The 23,862-nt window shown below is 39.9% G+C and overlaps 1 protein-coding gene across 1 annotated transcript in view; it reads right to left on the reverse strand.

Annotated features, from left to right (window-relative positions):
• The window catches only part of DBX2 (developing brain homeobox 2), a 35,299-nt gene extending 20,875 nt beyond the window's left edge, over positions 1 to 14,424 (reverse strand). The window contains exons 1-2 of the mRNA XM_026501573.4: positions 13,870 to 14,424; positions 619 to 714 (exon numbers count right to left, since the gene is read on the reverse strand). Of these exons, the coding sequence (XP_026357358.2) occupies positions 619 to 714; positions 13,870 to 14,287 (514 nt within the window). The 5' untranslated portion in view covers positions 14,288 to 14,424. The remainder of the gene's footprint in view (positions 1 to 618; positions 715 to 13,869) is intronic.
• Between the last annotated feature and the right edge of the window lie 9,438 nt (positions 14,425 to 23,862).

Raw genomic sequence — 23,862 nt, forward strand, 5'->3', positions numbered from 1 at the left:
GGTACGTGTGTGTGTGTGTGCACGCACGCTTGAAAGTTTTCCAAAGTTGTCGTTCTCACTTCACCCCTGGACACGGTTTACATTTTGTAATGTTCAAGGAAAAGTTCTCTTGAAAATATTTCCTACAACTCTGGTTGGTTTTCTTCAAGATCATAAAGAGGAGGTATTTGTCTCCTTTTACAACCTGGACAATTTTAATTATTTTCCATGGAAACCCAGTGACTTTCGTGTCACATCTTAAGCTGAAAGGAAATTTTACACAGCACAATTTCTTAGCCTTCCTTCCTTTCTTTTTTCTTCTCTAAATGAGTATTGCTACACGTTTCAGAAAGAGCCAAACTGGTCCCTCTGAGATCTTTTATATCAAATGGAAAACAAGTCGCTTTCCTTGGTGTGTCAGCCCTGGGTTTCAATGCCATTAGAAACTGCTCACAATTGCTCAGTGTGCTGAGGTCTGATAAATCTCTGGAAACCTCCTGAATAGGATCGCTGTGATTTTTTAGTGAGGATTTAGCTCCTTCCCATTGCATTGCCAATTAGTTTTCCAGAGCACATTAAATCCTGCTGCTTTGGTTTACAGAATAACTGAGGCATTGCTGATGAAGCATAAAAACTTACTTGCAAAAGCAGTGGGGGATGCAGGGCGCCGACAGGACCCACCACAGCATGCCGAGTAGAATGGCGGGGCGCTCAGGAAAAAAGGTTTGGAAGACGCTGCGGAGAAAGCATTGATCTCATTGATGAGCCATTTCTTTTAGACAATATTCAAAATTCCAGTTTCCCGAAAGTCACTGAGAAAAACACTTCATTTTCTGAGACTTTACTTAGCTAGTCAAAACCTTTACTGAAATCGAAGTCATTCTAAAGTAGCCTTTATCTGTCAAGGAGATTGCCAGATAGTTTAATCAAGATTTGGAAGATATGTTGAACTCAGTGGATCAAAACCAAACTTAATTTTCTGTGTGGTCATAAACATACATCGCATGTATTCCTTTATTTAAAATATCCCAGAGCAACACTGTCCAAGAGAATGATCTGTGGTGATGAAATGTCCTTTATCTCCACTGTCCACTTGAAAATAAATATTTTTATTACTCTCTCTACATATTCAATGGCAACGTTTTTCTTATCTAAATCATATCTAGTATTATTTTGATATGTATACATACATTTTTCAAGAACACAGTAATTTCAGACTGTTATTTTAACCAATTGATAAGCATGTGTTTATTTTTGCCAATATTTTTGAAGGATATATCAAAAATAAGTGTATTGCCCAATAAGAATTTAGGTTCTCAATGCCTTCAAATTGCAAATTAACCATAAATCATAATATAATGGAAAGTTGCCAATATTAATGTTCTCAGTTTTTTAGTATCCAAATCTTCAAATAATAAAATATTTGTCTTAATGATATTTTGAGGCATATACAGATGGCTCAGTCAGTGGAGCGTACAACTCCTGATCTTGGGCTTGTAAGTTTAAGCCCCACATTGGGTATAGAGATTACTTAAAAATAAAATCTTTTAAAAAGTGATATTTTGAAAATATAGCCACTAAGCAAAGTATGAAAAGGAAATCCATTTTGGCATTCAAAAGTACTATAAAACTTCAAAAAAAATTTTTTTTAAGTAGGCTCCACGTCCAATGTGGGGCTTGAACTCCTTACCCTGAGATCGAGCATTGCACGCTCCACCGAATGAGCCACCCACGCAGCCTATAAAACTTTTATAAAATTTCATTGCTATCCTGTTGTTCTAATATGGACTATAAAACCATAATGATAAATCATTCATTTTAATTTAACATCTTATATTACAAGAAAATGGCATTATTTAGGCAGAGTTACGTTTTCCATTATTCTCGTACTAGATGAAGTACTTTGAAACATAAATATCTACTTTTATGTATAAAAGTTGTCACATTATGTTTACTCTCAAGCATTTCTGTTAACTTATTTCACCTCCAAAATAAACTCTCTAGAGGTAATTAAGTTATGGCTATTGTGCTGTTTGGCACAAAATACAATGCTGCGTTTACATACATACAATGAAACGTTTATCACGATAGCTGGAAAAACACACATAAAAGAAATATTTTTACTTTATAATATAAAGTGTAGAAAATAAGTATACTAGTGATTGTATTACAATAACAATGCAAAATATGTACAAATAACAAATTTTACTCTTCTAGCCAAAATGTTTCTCAGTCTAACCCTATGGCCCTAAAAACAGAAAGATAAAAGATGAAAAAAAAAATGAGTGGTTCATTTGAGACAAGTGATCAATTAAATTCATTTGTGAAAAATGAAGTTTTGAGATATATGATCTTAGTGTTAAGTTTAACCATAGAAAGTTTTCACTGAATAGTTTGTTATATTACCATATATTATCTTCATAGAGTAAAGTTGAAATCAAAATGACATATTACCTACAGTAATAAACTCTTGTAAAACATGTTACATGACCAGGCTTCGGGTTCTATTGTGCAGAATTTCTTCGCCATTTTAAATCATCTCTTTGACATACATATATTTACACAGATTAGTTGATTCCTGATTTCCATACATAAATACACCTTGTTTAAGCTGGCTTATGTGAAAATTGCTGTGAAATTCCAATTAAGTGCTCCATTTTTTTTTTTAACATGTGCCTACTTTGACATAAGTCAAATGCTAACCCAGCTGAGCATGTGATTGCAGGGGTGTCGAACAGTACGAGGAAATAACCATTTAAAACAATGAAATACAAAACAAAGAAAAATAAAATAAACAATGAAACGCATTTAAAAATATATATTACACTTTTAAATTTTTGTAAACCACATGCTTTTTAAAGTAATGAGCAAAAAAGGAACCTCAGTTGTGATAAAAACAAAGTAACAAGTTGTCAGACCTGATAAACCTTTCGCAAGCCATTAAGAACGACTCTGAAGATGCTCTGAAAAAGGCAGAAAACAAGAAAACTTCATCCCAGATGATAACGTATTTCAAAGTCCATCAATGCAATCGAGATGCAGTCACTTTATCCCTGATCATATTGGGAATAATTCGTCATGGGCTCACTGAACAATATTGATGACAATAATATTTAAGGAGTGCTTACTATACACCGGGCACTGCACTGGCTATGAATTCAACACATGCTATCTCATTCATTCATTAGCATTCAGCCTCGAATGGGTATGCATCTGGAATGTGATGAGGACTCTTTTCAGCAAATTTTTTAAAAAAGGACAAGAGAAACATAAATATTTTAGCATAATATTTAGTAATTAGCCAGGAGGGATAAGGATTTCACGCACCGAGACTGCTAATTATTCATATGAGCTGGAACCCAGAAAACGGACACATCTCCCAAATTTTCTTTGAGAAAAACAAATGGCCTTTCCTACGCGGGGAGTAAATGCACTGTCACATGCTACAGCACGATGTTAGGTTCTGTTAGCACATTTCAGGATACTCCAAGTTTTGTATCCCACCAACAAATCTAGCCTCCAGTTTCTGTGGGAATCTGTTACAAGTCACAAACAAATCACTTAAAATTCTTGGAACCGAACTGTGAATCCAAATGACTAAAATCACTTATTCACAGAAAACCTCATGAACTTTTCACTTCTTAATCAGATGTTCTGACTTAACTGAAGCCACAGAATCAAACTATTAGCTCTTTTGAATATTTAATTAAGGTGGGAACTTAGAGCCAACATAATGGTGAACTGGCCCGATTTCTTTTTAAACTTAGCGAGATGGTTCTGTGAAACAAGCATCTCATAGCCAAGGATGGTTACAAGCCTGACTACAGAGAAATTATTTCCAAAATTCTGTTGTTTAGAAAGCAAGCAATAATTTTTAAATGGGTTTTCTGTTGTTATTTTCACCCTTCTTCTGCTGATGGAGCAGAACAATGGGTGTTTAGAAGGGGTGAAACCACATTCTTTTTATTGTCAGTGCAAAACTGTGGTACTAAGTGACTTGAGTTGACATTTCAAAGAAAGAATACTAAAGACCACTAATAAAACCTTCAAATAAATTTCAAGAGTCCACTGCAATGCAATGCCAATTGGCAGCACTTTTTAAGGATGAGGAGAAATGAGAGAAGGTTCCAAGATGCCCTACTAAGGGCAACCAAAGGGTCAAAATATACCTCCAGGAAATAACAAGGAATTAAATAATTTTTTAAAAATGGTTTTAAATGGCCTTCTTCAAGTGCCTGGCACGTGGGCACCAGGAATAAAGAAATCTAAACTTCTGACCTGAAAATAATACACAATTGGAATAGAGCGTACCCAAAAATGAGACTCCAAAGAAGGGCAACCAGACGCCCTGCGTAATAAGACCTAAGACATCACACTTACCTAATGATGTGTGATTTGTTTTATCACACAACCTGGAAGGAATTCATTTATGTGATTCACATGCAAATTTGCCTTCAGTCACAAGGGAAAGCAAGTTAAGTAAATTCATCCTTTATCTTCCTGCTCATCAGAAAACAACAGAAGTCCACGTTTTTTTCCTCAATGAGTATTTCAGACACAGGAAAACAAAGGTCTTAATGTTCTGGTACAGCTCATGAGAAGATAAATCAAGTGTAGTGTCTACTTGTTTGATTCTATCCTTTTAATTCTGTGCAAATAATATTTATTGCATCTCTATCAAGTGCCACACAGTGTACTGTGTACTGGGATCACAAAGATGAAAAAGGACAGCTTCCTTCCCTAGAAGAATTTCTTCTTAGTGTTTCTTCACTTACAGATTGATATCTTCTGGTCAAACAAATGAAATGCAAATTCTTCTGTTCTCCAAAGCTAATTTTGTTCTGTAAAATCTGAGGCATTCCCCAAGAAAGAGATGAGATTTGAAAAAATTCATATGGTGCATTTTCCTAACCATTGGTTCTCAACCTTGAATACACGCTAGAATTATCTGGAGTGCTTTTCAAAGATAAAGATGCCCAGGCCATACACCAATGGGGTTAAATCACACTGGCTAGGGGTGGGCTCCTCAGCACAGCATTGTTTCAAAAGCTGCACAGGTCATTACAATGCATCGCCAGGATGGAAACACTGAAAAGAACACAAAACAATGTCTGACACAGCAGGCACTCAATAAATGTTAGCTTTTACTCGGCCATTATTATGTAATTTGAGATCAACTGTGAGACAGCGTATTAAAAAAAGCAGCATGGTCAAGACTTCCACTGAAATAGAGAAGTAAGTAAAAAGAAAAGATTATTGTTAAGAAGGCTTTGTCAAAGAAGGCTTTCATCACGAACAACATCTTAATCCACACCTTAATTTGGAAGGTATTTGGAATGGCGAAGGATGAGGAAGAAGACATTCCAACAAGAAAAGATGGCATGAACAAAAGGAAGGAAGGCGAGGAGGGACATGGAGGGCAGGTTAAGAAGACCAGCCCTACTGCCGGCACAAGGCCCAAAGACTGAACGCTAAGGAATGTGGTTGGAGGAGCTAAATGTTGCTGATGGAATGAAGGTATTGAAGAACAGAGTATTTTTATTTGATTTGATTGTCAAAAGGGGACAAATAAGGTTTCCCCAAGTAGCTTGGTAATATGACGAAGCTCTAATTTAGAAAAATTCACCTGGCAGTGCTGGGTGCGATGTGGCGGAGCAAAGTGGGGCTACGTGGAAAGATCGCACAGCAGTAAGAACATAAGAAGACGTGACGATAACCCTTTGTTTGAACACTGCCACTAGCATCTTCTCTAGCCTCACCTCACCAGCAAGTGGGTAGGGTCTGGCTTCTTCTCAAGCTGTGGGGCCCCAGTTCATGGCAATCATTAAATATAATCACTACATCTGCTGCCTCTCCCTTCAAGGTATCTCCATAGCAGCTCGGAAAAAATGAGCTAAATTTGAGGAAACCCATTGCTCTTTTAATTATAAAGTCAATGTCACAGGAGAGAATAGTGTAACAGAACAGCATTTGTAGCTGTCAAATTCTAAAAGCCTTAATGAAGGCTCCTTGAGCTTGGAGCTATACAACTCTGTGTGACTAATTCTTGCACTGGTCTACTCCAGCAGGAGACAGCCCTGGCAAGAATTGTATCTGATAATGGTTACCCTGATTTCTCCCTGTGGCAGATTTTAAATGGCTGCAAATTATTCAGCGCTCCTTCCATTGAGAGGTAGGGTCTTGATTTCCCCTTGCCTTGTATTTGGGATGGTCTTGCTGCGTAGTTTGACCAAAGGATATGGAAGAAAGGACATTCTGGAACTTCCACACCTAGGCCCCAAGAAGTCTTGCAGCCACTGTCTGGGGTTCTTGGAGTGTTTGCTCTTAGAACCCTCCCTTTCATAACCCAAGCATCATGCTATTAGAAGCTCAAGACACTTGGAAAGTGCAAGTGTCGACTGCTGGACTAGCTCTAGTTGAGTACCCAATCAAGAGTCAGCCATGTGTGCAGCCATTTTGGACATCCAACCCAGACGGGCCTTCAGAAGACCACAGCCCTGGCTGCCATCTAACTGTAATGAGATTCCAAGTGAGAACCACCCAGTGGAGCCCAGTCAATCCATGGGGCTGTGAGAGAAAATAATAAATTATTCCTTTAAGCTTCTAAGCTTTGAGATGGCTTTTTATACAGCAATACCCTTTTCTTCAATATTTTGCTTGTAGTGGAATGGTGGGAAGGAGTCTTTCACATCTTTCCCTGTATGTTATCAGTGGGCTTTGGCAGTATGTGTTTAAAAGTCAAATGCTGACTCTAATCTCTGTTCTTATTTTGAAATGAGGAAGTGGAGACTCAAGGAGTTTCTATGAATTGATTATGATTATATAATCAATCATATGAAGACCTTAGACTTGAATGTAAGTTTTAAAATTATAGAAATGTGGCTAAAACCAGCTCAGAAAACTGCATTTTTACATTTACCCAATTTGCCATTTTTGCTCTGGAGGAATAGATGGCAAACTTTTACTATAAAAAATACTTTAGGCTTTGCAGGCCATAGATCTCTGCTGCAACTATTCAATATGTAATGCAAAAGCACCCATAGGAAATATGTAAACAAACAGAAGTGACTCTTTTCCTGCTTTAAATAGGACTATCTTTTGGTTTCAGATCCAAAACCTAAACTCAATCCAGCCCTAGGACAGTCTCTTTAAGAAATATGCCAGCAGTCATGGTTTTTATTCTCTTTTACTGCACAAAAATCTTCCCAAAGAATAACCTACCTCCTTTACATAGTCTAATTTTTTTTTTTTTTTTTGAGAGTAGAGAGAGCACACGTGTGCATTTGAGAACAAGGTGGGACTCGCAGAGGAAGAGAGAGAGAGAGAGAATCCTAGGCAGGCTCCACACTCAGCATGAAGCCTGATGCAAGGCTCTATCTCACATCCCTGAGCTCATGATCTGAACCAAAATCAAGAGTCAGACACTTAACCAACTGAGCCACCCAGCTGGGGCACCCATAAAATATGCCCCCACATATTTTAATTTTAAAGGTTGTCAGAGATTTAACATTTTAAAGACAAGAAATTTTAAGTCCTCTCAAGAGGACTGGTAAAAATGTATATATATTCTATTTCTGACAGCCACTTTGAATGAATAAAATTAAGGCTGTTATGCAAAGTGCCCAAAAGTGAAAAACTTAGTTCCTCTTTGGAATATTGATAAACAATAAGGCAATTAAGTGTTCAGTAATATAGAAAAAGATGTGAATTTTTTTTCTTTCCTTTTCCCAGATGCTTTGGTTCTGAAACAAAAGTCTAAAAACTTTAGAGGCTTTTTTTGATCTCTGACTTCAGAGAGAATTTTAGTGCCTTCAGTTTACTATTCATATAACTCACAAAAATGTGCCCCTGAAATATTCCCAAATAATAGCTGGTTGACAAAATGAATAATGCTATTAAAAATGGGATCAGTTATGGTAACTTTATATAAAGTGATAAATTATTCAGCATTGCCAAATCAAGTACTGACTGGAGGCTAAAAAGAATAAAAGGGAGAGATTTCATTAAAAGTGGAAACATTACTGAAAGTAAAATAAAATATTTTGGAATAAAATATACAAGGGTCTGGTAAGCATATTATACATTAAGGCAAAAATCCAATTTCTTACTAAGAGAGTATAAAATAGAAAAGCATGATCTAATGAAGTCTTAAATAAGGATCCTAACAAGCATTCCTAGATAAAAATCATATTGTTTCTTTTTCCAATTTGCCTTTTTATTCCTGACAGACTCCAGGTGTATTTGAATGAAAACTCATACTTATTTAACTGGCTTAAAAACTGTGTACCTTTTCACTATTAAAAAAAAAAAAATCACTGTAATTAGGAAAAAACTTTATTTAGAGCCTCTGTTAATCCAAGATTAAGTAGACAAACCCTGTATTAAGAGCTACACATCGGGGGCGCCTGGGTGGCTCAGTCGCTAAGCGTCTGCCTTCGGCTCAGGGCGTGATCCTGGCGTTCTGGGATCCAGCCCCACATCAGGCTCCTCAGCTGGGAGCCTGCTTCTTCCTCTCCCACTCCCCCTGCTTGTGTTCCCTCTCTCCCTGGCTGTCTCTCTCTGTCAAATAAATAAATAAAATCTTAAAAAAAAAAAAAAAGCTACAAATCAAGTCCCCTTGAAAGATATAATAAGGGGTGCCTGAGTGGCTCAGTCAGTTGAGCACCTGCCTTTGGCTGGGGTCATGATCTCCTGAGATCCAGTCCTGCATTGGGCTCCTTGTTCAGCAGGGAGCCTGCTTTTCCCTCTCCCACTCCCCCTGCTTGTGCACGTGCTCTCTCTCTCTCTCTTTCTCTCTGTCAAATAAGTAAAATCTTAAAAATATATATATATAATAAGATGTATTTTAAATTATAAACAATATCAACAACAGAAATAGGACGGTGAAAAACAGGTTAAGTAAGATGTAAATGAAATATTTCACCACCACCCCCTACACACCTAAGGACACATTTGTTTAAATATGTTAAAGATAAGAACATTCCACTTCTGTAAAAACTTTCATAGCAAAGCATCTCGAAGTATTTTATGAACACATCTATTACCTGTGTTGCTTCCTTTCCTTTCATGTTGCTCCCATTTCTATCATTACTCAGCAGCAAACCTAAGCATAAAGTGATTTCTTACAGCAAAGGAAATTTTTTTTCTGGTGGGCACAAGAACAGGAGGAAGGAGGCACATTCGAAGAGGGATACAATGGAGTCTAATTCACAGCTTTGGTTCCAATATCTGAAGCCCATCTATGGCAAATAAATGTGGATAAAATCACTGCAGACAATCTTTTTAAATTGCCCACAACATAGGCCATCCTTTGGCTTCCTGCACGTAACCCTGAACTTTCTGAATCTTATGTTTACTTATGCATAAATGTGTACGAAATTTTCTGGGCATTCAAACCATTGTGCCTCTTAAAATAACCCTCAAATCTCTTAAGTCAATTGGAGTTCAGGGGAAAGTTCTAAAATGTTCCTACTTGCCTGCTGGATTTACTCCGGCTTTATTATGAGACCTCAATAGCTTCAATACATGTTAACAGATTGCGATTCCTTGTTGTTAAAGTGGAGTAGAGAAGCACATGTAGGGGTTGGGAGTGGGATAGGTGCTAAAGTCAGAGACAATTGCACATAAATTGCTACCCCACTGTAGCTCCAGCTCATGTGTTATTCTGTAAAAAGGATGGCTTACTGAATCACTTCTAGAAGGGAAGGGACTGTGTATTAGACAGATTCTCCATGAATCTAAAGGAGTTCATTAACTTGGGCAACATAGAACTGTTTGTTCAGAGCTGTGTAAAGTTGTTAAGATGTCAATATAAATTCAAAGACATGTTAAGAACATACAAAAAAAAAATGCACATGTAGTAAGAATATGGTTCAGTATTATCTACAAATTCCACCAAAGGATGGTTGAGGTGATAGCCTGAGCAAGGAAGCACTGGAAAGGGGTCCATCCCTATCCTTCTCTGAATTCTCCATTCTCCTTCCTGGTTCTGGGTCAGTATCACCAACATTCAAGATGCCACGATTTTAATTTGCCAGAATAAATCTAAAGCACAGTGGTAGCAAAAATAAGTGACAAACTCTGGCTTAATAAATTAGATCACAAAGTCTTCGAGTTGGACTAGACAAAAGTAAGTGCAATTAATTTAGGCCAGAATCATGGATTAACAGGTAAAGAGTAACTGGACTGGGAGGTGGACAAGAAAACTAGAATGCACATTAAGTATTAATGGTAAGAAGCAATCCTAACAAGGGGCCAGAAAAATGCCATGGATCTGGTTCATTTTCCTTTCCTGTAGTATACAGTACAACTTACTTGACAAAATTATTTAAAAAAAAAAAGGACTCACCTATCCAGAAGAAACATTTGCTTTCTAATACCTTTTAAGGAATAGATTTAATAATAAATTACATTCTGGAAATTATCTTTATGTCAAACGTTTTTTAAAGTGTTTAAAATAATGAATGTCATTAAAAAACAAGGCTATTTCCACTTGTTTTTGAATAAAACTGGTGACATAACCAAGAGAAATTTATATTTTTCAGCTTTTTACATTTCAGGGCTCTCTTTAATATACAAAAACATGAATATTTTAATCTAGCACAATATTCACCAAATAATAACATTAATGAACTTTTGGGGAAGGATCTCTGATGACTCTAATTTACTTGCAAAACCTCCTGGTTTCCCCTAATAAACTATAACAGATCCAAAGAATCAGCCCTGGAGGTGAACTATTTACGACCTTCTATTGCACTAAATGTGCCCTTCTCGAGCCTTCAGGAATGCCCTTTGATTTTTAAAGTTTTTAAACTACTCTATATAAACCCCTTGAGACATATAGCTACGTTGTGGTTTTTTTTTCCTAATCGAAATACTCAAAGAATTGCCACCTTTCAGGGATGAAGCACTGAGAGCTATCCTCTCATTTATTACCTGTAAATCCATGTTACTGCTTAACTGTCCCCACCTTGAAGACCCACAGCTAGTGAACGGGAAGGCCAATTTCTTTCCTTCTGGGCTCAGACACAAAATCATGACTTCTTATTATGATACGTGTTAATTGGTTATCACTAGTTGCTGATATTCAATGAAAGACTAATATAAGGAATACGAAGATGGGGGTGATTTTTTCTCTTTCACAAGTCCACAGACATTCTCACTGTTAACATTCTGACAAAACCAAAATGAGCAAGTGAAGTAAATCACTGTAGGAAAAAAACTGGCCTACTAGGAAGATTGAAGCAGCTAACAATTATGAAAATGCTTGGTAAGCCATAGCGCAGTATGAACAAGGAATGTAAGTTCCACAGGAGCAGAGACAGTCATCCGTTTTGCGCACTGACCATCCCAATGGCCTAGGATAGAGCCTGACACATGGGAGAGAGCCAGCAAGCATTTGCTGAACGAATGAAATATGTGATATAATTAAAAATGGGTAACAATGAAGCAGAAATTGCATGCAATGGCATAAGTCCCCTAGTTAAATAGTTCTGTATTTCAGCAATGCACCAATAAAAAGAACTCTGGGGTTTTTTCTTCGACATTTGGATTAGTACACTCAATGAGTTAAGGTTAGGAAAAAAAGCGGGTAGTCAATATGCTGAAATGATTAAAAATCACATTTTGTGATCCACTCCAAAGTAAGTGTCTAAAGGATCGGAAGCGGTTGTTTGCTGACATTTCAGAAAGAAATATAAAGAAATACTGTTATCTTTCCAAAAACAGTAGCTCTTCTATCTCCTCTATATTCTCTACAGAACATCAATCACTATGTCTTCAGTCAGCTAATTTTCAGGTGATAGTAACCTTGTCAGTACTCATTATAACTTCATAATTCTACACAGTAGAAAAGAATTCCCCCAACATTTGGTAGGACAAGAATTTGTCACTTAAATAAAACTAGGGCAATGTTCAGAAAACTACATTCTGTGTCAAATTACAAAGATAAATGAACGTAAATGCTGGTTTTAAGCAGCATATTTTTAGGAACAAATATAGAGAGTTTTAATTTTCTTAAGATACTTCTCTAGATTCAAAAATTAAATGCACTCCTTTATTTTTTAAATAAAAGGTTATTTGTTCAAATGAAAATTAATCTAGGAGAATATCATATCTTCAGTGAGGACTGAGTAAAACATTGGGAAAATATATACTTAAAATATAATAGAATACTTAAAAGGGAAATATAAAGTCTTGTACTCTTATTCCAAAAAATCATTTTTGCATTTTGACACTTTAATAAGTGTACAAGAATGAATATATCCTTGAAAAATTTTTTAAATGTAGTTAGGAGAGCCTTTACCCAATAATTGCAATATTTTTAATGAAACAGATACACAAAATTCTTTTTCAGTTATTGAAATAGCTGCATTTGATTTGCATTTGGTTTATTTAAATCTAATCTATAAAATCTACAAAGGTGAAAATTAAGTAACTTTCAATGGTTGAGTAACCAGTCATGATCATTAAGGATTTAAAAATACTTAAAAATAACTTCTATGGACACAATGCCAAACCACTAACAGTTATGCAAACCACAAATCTTTTCAAAAATGTTATTTTTCATGACACAACATTATTTACTAACTCTTCCTAGGTGAACCTGCTTTATAGGTTTCTAATTTTCCAAATACTTCAGAAATAACGGGGTGGCCCAAATTTCCAAGGAGCATAAACCCTGCCTTTAGCTGTATTTGTTCCTTTCCCAAGGTACAAAAAGGCTTTCTAGAGTTTAGGTTTTACACCATGTGAATGAGACCGGTGCTCATATAATTATATTTGTTCCATTCTGTTAGTAACCTTTTCAAACTGAAAGACCAGGACAGGTTCTAAACATGTTAAATTCTTTAAAGCCATTAGCAATAAATTTGATCCGGCAGTTTGCTGTGACAATGGAATCTGCTGAAAAAGCGTCTATTAGTCATTCTGGACAAACCCATCGGGATTAAAAGAATGAGTTAAGATCGTCTAAGGACGCAGCGAAAAAAAAATTAATCCGACTGGATCTCAGCTTCTGAGTTTGTAAGAGACTTTTTCCTTTTTTCCACTGACCATTTCGGCTGCCTCTCCATACGCTTTAGCTAATAGCTGACTAAACCGTCCGCATCCTCTTCCCAATCACACACTTAGGTTTTCTCCGAAAATGAAAACAAACCAAAACTGTCTTTCTTTGGGTAAGTAAAATCCCATTTATGGGTGAATTTCCTATTCCAGGTGCCAATTCAGCTATTTCGGCTCAGCACAAAGAAAAAGTCGGCCTTGATTTCCTTGGCCTTAGTGATCCAAAATGTTAAGAATGGAGAAAGCCAAAAGTTTGCGCAACTCTCCTTCCAAAGATCTTTGCGAACGTTCTTGAACCGCCCCGGCCATCGAAACGTTTTGAGAAGGAAACCCCCCCAAAGAAGGCCTCGCGAACTTCTCCTTGCCAAGAACTTCCCAGGGAGCTGGTGTCGCGCAGCCTCCAGGACAGGCGCCGGCGGGCAGAAAACGCTCAACTTGGGAAACCCCGTGAAACTGGTCCAGCGAGCCCGGGGATCTTGGGACTGGGGCTGCCCTTTCCCGCTAACCCAATGAGGTGCATTCAGGGTTTCTCCGGAAAGGCCTGAAAATCAAGGTAGCCCTACCACTTGTTGAAAAGAGACCGAGAGGAAGCTAATGGTGTGGGATAGGGGAGGAGAGGTGTCAGAGTTAGTGGTGGTACCCTCTTTACTCCCGAAGTGGCATCTCCACTAAAGCTCGAGACGCTCTAGGAAGGTCCCAGGCCAGAGCGGATTCCTGCGCGCTGGGGCCGGGGCTTCCTTGGCGCAGGGCGCACCTCCGAGCGCCTGGATCCCGGACCCGCCGGGCAGGAGGCGCCGGGCGCGGGTGGGGAGGGAAAAGCTAACTCACCTGGGGCTGAAAGCTGGAAGCTACAGTCTCGGTCCGCCGAAGTCCGGCCCGGCAGCCTGGCGCCGTCCGCCGAGGGGCTGAGCACTTGAAAAGCCCACCGCGTGCCGTACGGCGCGCCGCCGGGGCTGACTTGCTCCGTCGCAGGGCACAGCTTGAGGGGAACGGGGCTGGCGGGCAGGGGCCGGACCTGCGCGCCGGCGGCCGTGGCGGCGGCGGCAACTAGAGCGGACGCCGGGCCGTGGTGCGCGGGTGGCTGCAGCCCGTGCGGCGGGGCGCCCCCAGCCCGCAGCAAGTTCTCGATCAGGAAACTCTTGCCCAGGTTGCCAAAGCCCGGCGCTGTGGGGAAGTTGAGGAGCGCGGAGGACGCTACCACGTCCCAGTACGCGCCGGCGTGGGCCGCCACGGCGCTGGGGAGCATAGTGCGGCTTCCGCACGCCGCCTGCGCGCCCGCCTCTCGCTCCGCGTCCCGCACCAGGTCCGCGCCGCGGCCTCCGGTCGCAGCCTCCCTCAGAACTGGAGCGCGCTGAGCCCGGGAAGGAGGAGAGGGCACCGAGGACGCCGGCAGGCTTGGAACGATATTATTTATTTGGGTTGGGCGTTTTTTTAAAGGATGGGAGGAGTGAGTGTGGGAGGGGGAAGCTGTGCGTGTCTCTGGCCCGCGGCGTAGGCTCTGGGGGCGCCGGAGGAGTCCCTCCCGCTCCCTATGCAGATCCGGACTTTTTTTTTTTTTCTAGAAGGCTGGAAGGTGTGTCTAGCCCATCCATTCATGTCACCCGGCCTATAAAGTGACAGACGCGGCCAACAATAAGGGCGGCCCCGAGAGTCTGAGCTTTGGCCAAGGGAGGGGACGCATAGCGGGAGGAGGTGGGCGTGGAGGCGACAAGAACCGGGCGCGCTCGCCCCTCCCCACGGCCGGACCCCTGGCTCTGCAGCCCACGCAGCCCCCGGGACGCGAGAGCGCGCGACCGCGACCGCGGATGAGGAGGGCGGGCGACACTCGCTTGCAGAGAGCTTTCGGCGTACCACCTGTTGGTCGACCCCTGGCTCTCCCTTGTTGATGTCACTTCTTCAGGAACGAAGGGGCATCCAGGGTAAGCGAAGAGTAGTCACTAGTGTCTTGAAAGGCTGTAGTCATCAGAAAAAGTCGCAAGTGTTACTGAGACATCGTGGTCCTACAGATGAAAAGTTTTAAAGAGTGGGTTGCATATGAGATGTGCCCCTCCCGCCTTGTTAAGGCAAAGGAAAGAGTTTTTCTTGAAGACCTTTTAAGAAATTTCGTAGGTTCTAGTAATTCGTTTCTAGTCACTTTTTAATAAGATTTGATTTAGGAATCACTCCAGAAGAGATGTTCTAATAAACTTTGATATAGAGAAAGTGATCTTAGTTGGAGTTGGTTAAATGGTTGGGTCCAAAACCCAGGAAGAAAAGCCACCACCAAGTTTTCCTATAAAAACGGTCTTCTTCCACAGAGACCAGAATGAGAACACTGAATTACTTAGGATTACAGTTGCTCTTTTTTCCCCAGTAGAAATTTGGGCAATTTCCAGTTTATTAACAGGGACTGGACAGGCAAAGAAAAAAAAAAAAAAAACTGTGTGTGTGTGTGTGTGTGTGTGTGTGTGTGTGTGTAGTTAAAAGTTCCTTTAACCACAAGGCAATTTAAAGCTCCTCGTTTTAGAAACTGTATCAATGGAGTTTTAAAACTGTGACTGCTCTGTCAAGTAACAATTCCCATTGCTACTCTCCTGTGCAAATTTAGATGCATTTATTTAAAATAAAAATTTTAAAGGATGTCTGAAAGGTCTGGGGTTGCATGTATAGTTTTCTTCTTTATCCTAATAATAACATGATTCCTAGCTTCAATTTACTTAAAAGCTGGTGGGGGTTGTCAGGGTGGTGAGATAACTTTTCTTTAAAAATTCACCTGGTTGATTTGTGTTTCATTTACACTAGGTATGTCAAAAGCTTTCTAGAAATCCACTCAGTCTACCTGCTGCTAAATGGAAGGGAAGTTTTTGCAAGGCTGGTGTATGTTACTAATATTCATTCACTTATGGATTTAGTCAACAAATCTTTACTGAGCATTTCATATTTATTGAGCATTTGTGATGGTCCTGGGAATATATAGAAAGAAAAAGAAAGGTCTGGCCCTTGCTTTGTAGAAATTCAAAGATTAGTGAGGGAGAAAAACAGTAATATCTGAGAAAGGGACTATAATTTGGAAGGAAAAGTGTGAGGAAACCTCCAGAGTAAGATTCCCCTTAAAAGGTGAACAGTGGTCAGGGATGGGATGTGAAGTAGTAACCTTTGAGATTAGCAAGGAAAAGAGAGATTACATCACCCCTGCCAGTCCTAGGTCATAGCCACCATTTATTCAGTGTTTACATTTGTCCAAGTATAGGACTAAACAATTTGTACATATTAACTTGTTTAACTTCATAATAATATTATAAGGTTGGTACTGTTATTGGCCCAGTGTTAGTGAGTAGACACAGAAAATTTAAGTAACTTTCCTGAAGCTGCACAACTACCAGAGTGATGAGGTTGAGATACAACCTAAGCTGGATGATTCCAAAGCCTTAGAACCTTTAAGTTCAGCTGTCACTCTCCTCACAAATCGACCTGCCATGCTAAATGGTGTCATCTGGCCTTGCAAGGGAGGCTAAGAAACAAGTATTCTGTTGTTCCGTGGTGGAAGGTGGCAATGAAGACTTGAGTCAAGAATAACCGTTGAGTCAGTCAGCTTACCACAGGCAGATAGGAGGCAACTGGAGAAATCCAGACACAAAGTGATGTGGAATTTAACAAAATTCGTGGCAAGAAAATGGAATGGAGGGGATAGATATTACAGTGAGATTACAGTGAGTTGAATCTATAGGACAGGATGATGCAGTTCTCAACTGGAGGTGAGCCCCTCCCTACTCAAGAGACGTTTGGCAATGTCTGGAGATATTGTTGGTTGCCACAACTTGACAAGAGGATGGGGCAGGTAGCCACTGGCACCTAGTAGCTAGAAGCCAGGGATGCTGCTCAACATCCTATAATGAACAGGACAGCTCCCTCAACAAAGGCATATCCAGCCTGAAATGTCAACAGTGTGGTGGTTGAGAAACCTCGGTTATAGAGGATAAGAGAGAATGTAGAATCACTTCCAGTTTTCTGGTCTCACGACTGAGTAGATGCCCACTTAATCAGGATGGGGACTTATAAGATGAGAAGCAGGATTTACATGGAGGTATGACCAGAAAGATGGAGACAGATGTTCTGGTTGTTTGCAAAAACTTCCAGGGAGAATAGTGTAGTGAGAAGAGAAATGAACCAAGAGACAAATGCTGGGGAATATTGGTATTAAGAGGATGGATAGAAGAAAGAGGAGCCTTGAAGGAGACTGAAAACAAGCAGTCAAGATTTGGTGACTGAAACCAGAAGAGAGAATGGAGCCATGGAAGTCAAAGGAGAGGAAGTTTCAAAAAGGAGGAATGGCAGACCTTGGTAAAGAACTGTTGTATGCTCAGCAATTTCCTTTTCCAACTGGACAAACAGCTACAGTGCATTTCCCAGCCTGCCCTTCAGGCTGGGTATGGCCACTGCAATAAGACAAGTGATCTGTTTCTCCTCCAGTTCTGTCCCCTAACAATCCACACAGTCCTTTGCTCGTCAGCTGCCAGATGCAGAGGTCCAGGGGATGAAGAAGTCCTCAGGGCATGATGGAACCACAAGATGAAAGCAGCCTATGTTCCCGAAATCACCACATGGAAGGCACACAAAAATGAATATTTACATAAGTAGATTATGACATAAGCAAAAAATAAACATTTATTGGGTAATGCCATTAAGATTTAGGAGTTGGTTTTCAAGAGCATATCCTCACCTACCTTAATTAATATACTGATTCTGCAAATGCCTCAGATTAAAAAAAAATTTAATTTGATCCTTAGTGACTTGGGCAAGATCCTTTTTGTCGGGAGCAAAGGAAGTAGACACCAGTTTGTGTATGATTGAAGATGCATAGAAGGTAAGAAAGTAGGGAGGTAGAAGTTGAAGAAACATAGGAGGAAGGTAAAGGGAGTTATAGGGTCAAAAAAAAAAAAAAAGAAATGGAAATATTTATAAAGTGAGAGAAAAGGGGTTGGAGGTAAAAGCGTGTTTGATAGAGCAAAGAGCGGTGATACACCCAGCACAGGCTGTGAGGCTCTTTACCTTTTGGTAAGGAAGTGTTCTGGGTCTGAGGCCTATTCTTATGCAGCCAAGTGAGCATGAAAGACCACATTCAGGAGACTGCCTTTCCCAACAGTTATCTTTATCTTCAGGTAATATTAGAGGGTGTTTTACATAGCACAATAGACATTATAAGTTATTTTTCATCTGATAAATAAGGTATTTAAGATTCAGAGGGAAGCATTCGCACCTTTACTTGAAAGGCTTTACCCTCCAGAATCGAGTCCAAGGCTTAATTCTGACCCAGCCCTGTGTTCTGTCGCTGACTTCAGGAACTAATTGCCTAAATCCAGCTATAATCTTAGCAGTGTCCTGGGACTGGAACACTGTCGCATTTCCTCAAATGAATCTTTCATACAGAATGTGAACTTGGAAGCCCTGAGAGATGGACATCATTGAGCTTACAGACATATTACAGGACTGTTTCTGTATATGCTTGCACACAAATGTTGAAACGTGTCATAGAATTCAGTCTGACATTTGCATTCACACCTGGCCGTGGGGCTATGGAGATGGCTCCAAATCTCTTAATTTGCCTAATTAGCTATTTGAAGCTTCTTGTATTTATGAAAAAGAACCTAATCATTGAGAAAGCCCAATAGACTCAGGCCATTTTCATCCCTTAAAGAACCACTTTGGTCTATGCTGAGATCTGGTCCAAAAAAAAAGAGCATCATTGCAAAATCAAATGCCTTCAGGGTCAGATGGCTGACACCTATGGGTTAGCCGTGTATAAAATAATAGAGAGTGACTTAGCTATTAAAGAGTGGGGGTGGGGGCTCAGAGGCTGCCAAACAAAGCATATGCTTAGGACTATTTGTCCTTAGTCTGGAGAAGTAGGCTTGGGCCAGATTATGCCTCGTATACAGTACTCAGGATTTTGGACTTTGTCCTTAAAGCAATGAGATGTACACCAGAAAAAAAGAAATTGTAACTATATGTGGTGATGGATGTTACCTTAAACTTATTGTGGTACTCATTTTGCTATACCTATCAAATCATTATGTTGTACACCTAAAACTACAGTGTTATATATCAGTTATATCTCAATTTTAAAAAAGAAAGATGTGATTTCATATCTGCATTTTGAAGGATCACTCCTGTGGTATGGAGACTGTACTAGGATCTGGAGAAGGTGCTGACTAGACACCATTCAATTAATCCAGAGAAGAGATGCTGGGACTTTGGGCTGGGTTCGCAGCCATGGGGAGAAGCAGGAGAGTATGATAGCTCTCTAGAAGGTAGCTGTGAATTTAGAGTCTGAGGGAGTCTTTTCTAAGGAGCCGGTGTGCTTGGTTTTATCAGCCTGTGGGAACTATATAGCCCATTGTGTTTCCGATATGTTTTGAATGCCAAGAAGTTGAGCTCAATTTAGAGTTCAATTGAAGTAACTTCTCTCGTCTCCAGCCTCAGTTCACTTTAGATCTTTCATGTTTATTGCTGACTTTGTTATATGTGTAACCATTTAGTGCACCTCCTCCAACCCTATAAGTAATAAGCAAATACAGCAAACAAGTAAATCTTTTTTTTTTTTTTTTAATTTTAAACACACATGCTTATAGTAGTTCCACTAAGAATTCTAGGGAATCTAGGGGCGCCTGGGGGGGCACAGTCGTTAAGCGTCTGCCTTCCGCTCAGGGCGTGATCCCGGCGTTCTGGGATTGAGCCCCACATCAGGCTCCTCCGCTATGAGCCTGCTTCTTCCTCTCCCACTCCCCCTGCTTGTGTTCCCTCTCTCACTGGCTGTCTCTCTCTCCATCAAATAAATAAATAAATAAAATCTTAAAAAAAAAAAAAAAAAGAATTCTAGGGAATCTAAAGAAGCTTCCCTAATACCTCCACAATCAGCCGAAATCTCCCTTTGGGCAAGAGTCTGTGCTTGGGGAAAAGATAAGCTTCTCATAGCCCAGGTACTATGCACTCTGGATTGTTGACCTCGCTGGCAGCCTCGGAGCACCTACTCCAACAATCAGACATCTTTGAAAAGAAGATGTGATTGTGAGGAATTAGTTCTGTTCTTGACTGAAAGGAGAAAATTCAAGAGTCCCATTGTAGCCTTTTTAGTAACCACTGAAAATCTGGCTGGTGCAGGTTACTCAGGGAGAAACAAGTATTTTCCAAAACTGCTAACTGTGTAGATTCTCTCCACTGCCCAACACCCACTCACAACTCAGAACCTTAGGCAGATTACATCCTAATCCTTAAATTAGAGAAAAAAATATTTTTTAAAAAGTCCAGGAATATGTTAAGAGGTACATTCATCTACTTCAACAGTCATTACTCAGTTAAATTCTGTACAATAATATACTTTCTTAAATATTCTCCCATTCCCTCCACCCTACTCCATCCGCAAATACTCTTGGGTCTTCAAAATAAATTCTAAAAATCTGGCTCACCTCTGAAAGACATTTATAAATATGTTTTCAGTTTTGATCTGGCAGGACTCATGCTCATATTGTCTTCCTTTTCCTGCACATGTCCTTTCTGGCTGGCTCTGTCGGCTTTTTGTGCATTATTTTGCCATGCCTCGGGCATTGTTCATCTCCGTGCCCTGCATTCTACCTTCAAGCTCTATTTTACAGACTTTCTTCTGTAACTGGGAGACTTCCCAGTTTCTTTCCAGGCTATTCAGTTTCTTTGGCATTCCTCGCTCATTGATCATTTCTAACCACTTTTCCACTTGTCCTGCTTGGCCCGCAGTGGAATGTGAGACTACTGAATGATTTTGAGGAAATTACTCTGGATGCTGCCGAGCAGCAGGTCTTTTCAACTGTTCCTCATTGTCTCAGTGTCCTCACAGCCACAGGTGCCTCTCATTCATATTGAAATCCCACAGAGTTTTCGGGTTTGCCCTGAATTACTGCTTTGGACAAAAGGGAGGATCCACATCACATTGTGAGTTTTGTCCCATTCCCCAGTGTTTACACCAGAATCGTCCCTTCAGATGAACATTAACTGTTTTTTGCATTTACTGCCAAAAGTATGGTACACACTGAGAAGTTAATCCCTTGTGAAACTGCTCTAAGGCTATGAACTCAGGCTCTCTGAACCAAATTTAGATGTGTCAATCCCCTTGCTTTAAAGTGTCATTTCTCTGGCCAGAATTCGTCTCATGTAAAATGTAATAAGCATTTTAGGTGAATAAACAAAAATTAAGCCCTAGAGTATTTGTTTCTTTCCTAGTCCCCCAGTTCTCTATTGAGTTTCACTGCTTTGATTTATTTGGAAACTAGAGTAATATCACAAAGCTTCTGAAGTAAGCATTGCTTGACAGCCAACCATTTAAATTGTGTGGTGTAATTCTCAAATGACCCTCCTTATACCACTTAAACATATGCTCTCTTTTTTCAGGGTCATGCATACATTTCACACTCCCCATCACTCCATCTACACATCTCCCCCAGCCCCAATCCAACACCTCTGGTCCAGCTATCCTTTCTTCTTTTAGCCTAAGTACCAGTTGGTTCACAACCCTAGGAGCTTACCAAGGTGAAAGTGAAATCTGAACTGGCCCCCAGTACCCAGAGGGCAAGGAGAGACCAAAGAAAGAGGCAGGCCACTCCAGATTGGACAGTGGTAGGTTGGCTAAACAAGGGAACTTACATACGAGACTTCTCTTGGGTGGCCACAAGACCAGTAGATCTCCACACCACCCACCAGATCTTAAAAGTTCATATCAAGGCCTTAACTGAGTTCTGTCATGTTATACCATCCAGGTGGTCTCAACAACACATTGCTCTCTGAAGGCTTTGTCTTTGAAAACACCTTCCACTCTGGGAACAGTGGGGAGAGTGTACATTCCAAGCACAGGGGCGGGGGTGAGGATCCTCTGATTGCCCACATCCAGTGTCTAGTTCTTGGGTCAACTGGCAGTCATGATCTCTCAGTTACCTCCCCCAAAACTTCACCAACTCATGACTGGCTCTTATAATCTTACCCCCCTCTTCCGTGATGTGCCCTGAGCAATCAGCAGGTTTCACCAACATGGAGATGACTTGTTTGGTGGCTATCTGGCTGCGCTGGAGGCAGATACCACAACATTAATAGAGGCACATACAAGAGAAAATGCAGATCATGATAAAGATTCCAAAATAAAGTAATAGTTTTGTTTTGTTTTGTTTTTCTACTAAGAGTCCCATGATCCAAACAGTTGATTGCTAAATCCCCTAGGCTATGGGTTGGATCACTCAGGGAGTTCACTTGTGTCCTCATATGATTTAATAAAGATGACACATCAACAGACTCCTCAGGTATGAACACACAACTCTTTGTTTGGACAATGGCACAAATGCCTAATTGCAAGGCATTAATCATGTCCAAGGCCATTCTATTTTGGAAGACAGCTCTTCTCATTAAAGACGTTTCGGTATTCAGTTAAGGACAGGCTTTGTTGACTATCATTTAAGGTTTGCTTGGTGAATTTGCTAAATGTGCTATAATGTTCTCCAGGCCAATGGAGGAAACAAAGATGGTGTCCAAATGATTGTATTGGTGGGCAACAGGAGTTCATGGATTGGTGGACTTTTGAAGTAATAAATGGGTTCACATCGTCTGTAGTTGTGGTAGCATCATTACTGAGGTAAGACAGTGGTTGATTTCTTGACATTCAGGTATGTAATACTTTTGGAGTGAATCTGTCCCTGACTAGCTGACTTTCAGATGCAGTTTGCTGATAATATTTGATTGACATGCAAAAGTGCCTTCACTAAGGGGACTTACTGTTTATCTATTGAACAGGATTAAAACTGATTCAGGTGGCTACTTGTTACCATGGTTACAGAACAATCACTTTAGAAAAAGCTTATGGAAAGTTTTTAAATTCTCAGTTCTCCCTTTTCAATCCTCATTCATCCAGGGCTCTAGAAGAGATAATGAAGATTTTCCAGATCTTATCACAGGTGTTGATTCTCTTTATAAATATGGTTTGTAGAGATCTGATTTTTAGATGGAGTGTTAGTTGGTGTGATATTATCCTGTGTTTATCTGGAATCATTTAGGTCATCTGTCAAGATAGTGACTATGCAGAGGTATTTAAGACTCTGGACAACAGACATCAGACACCTGTGCACAAGTAAATATAAATAGAAGTATTCAAGAAATTATCAGAAGATTCTCTAGAACGAGGTCTGATTAAATAAATAATTCCAAACAATTTTTATATGACCATCTTAAATAGCCAGGCTGCCTTGATTTTTTTTAGATTTTTATTTCAGTACAGTTGACATACAGTGTTATATTAGTTTCAGGTATACACTATAGTGATTCAACAATTCTATACATTACTCAGTGCTCATTATGATAAATATACTCTTAATCCCCTTCACCTGTTTCCACCATTCCCCCACCTACCTCCCCTCTGGTAACCACCAGCTTATTCTCTATAGTTGAGAGTCTGTTTTATGGATTGTCTCTTTTTTTCCCTTTGTTTGTTTTGTTTCTTAAATTCCACATATGAGTGAAATCATAAGGTATTTTTCTTTCTCTAACTGATTTATTTCACTTAGCATTATATTTTCTAGATCCATCCATGTTGTTGCAAATGGCAAGATTTCTTTCTTTTTTATGGCTGAATAATATTCTGTTGTGTCGGGGGGAGGGCACATCTTCTTTATACACTCATCTACGGATGGACACTTGAGCTGCTTCCATAATTTGGCTATTGTAAATAATGTTGCAATAAACCAAGGGGTTCATGTATCCCTTTGAATTAATGTTTTTGTATTCTTTGGATAAATACTCAGTGGTGTGATTCATGAATCATAAAGTAGTTCTACT

The sequence above is a fragment of the Ursus arctos genome, unplaced genomic scaffold, assembly GCF_023065955.2.
Source record: "Ursus arctos isolate Adak ecotype North America unplaced genomic scaffold, UrsArc2.0 scaffold_26, whole genome shotgun sequence".
NCBI classification, from domain to species: Eukaryota; Metazoa; Chordata; class Mammalia; order Carnivora; family Ursidae; genus Ursus; species Ursus arctos.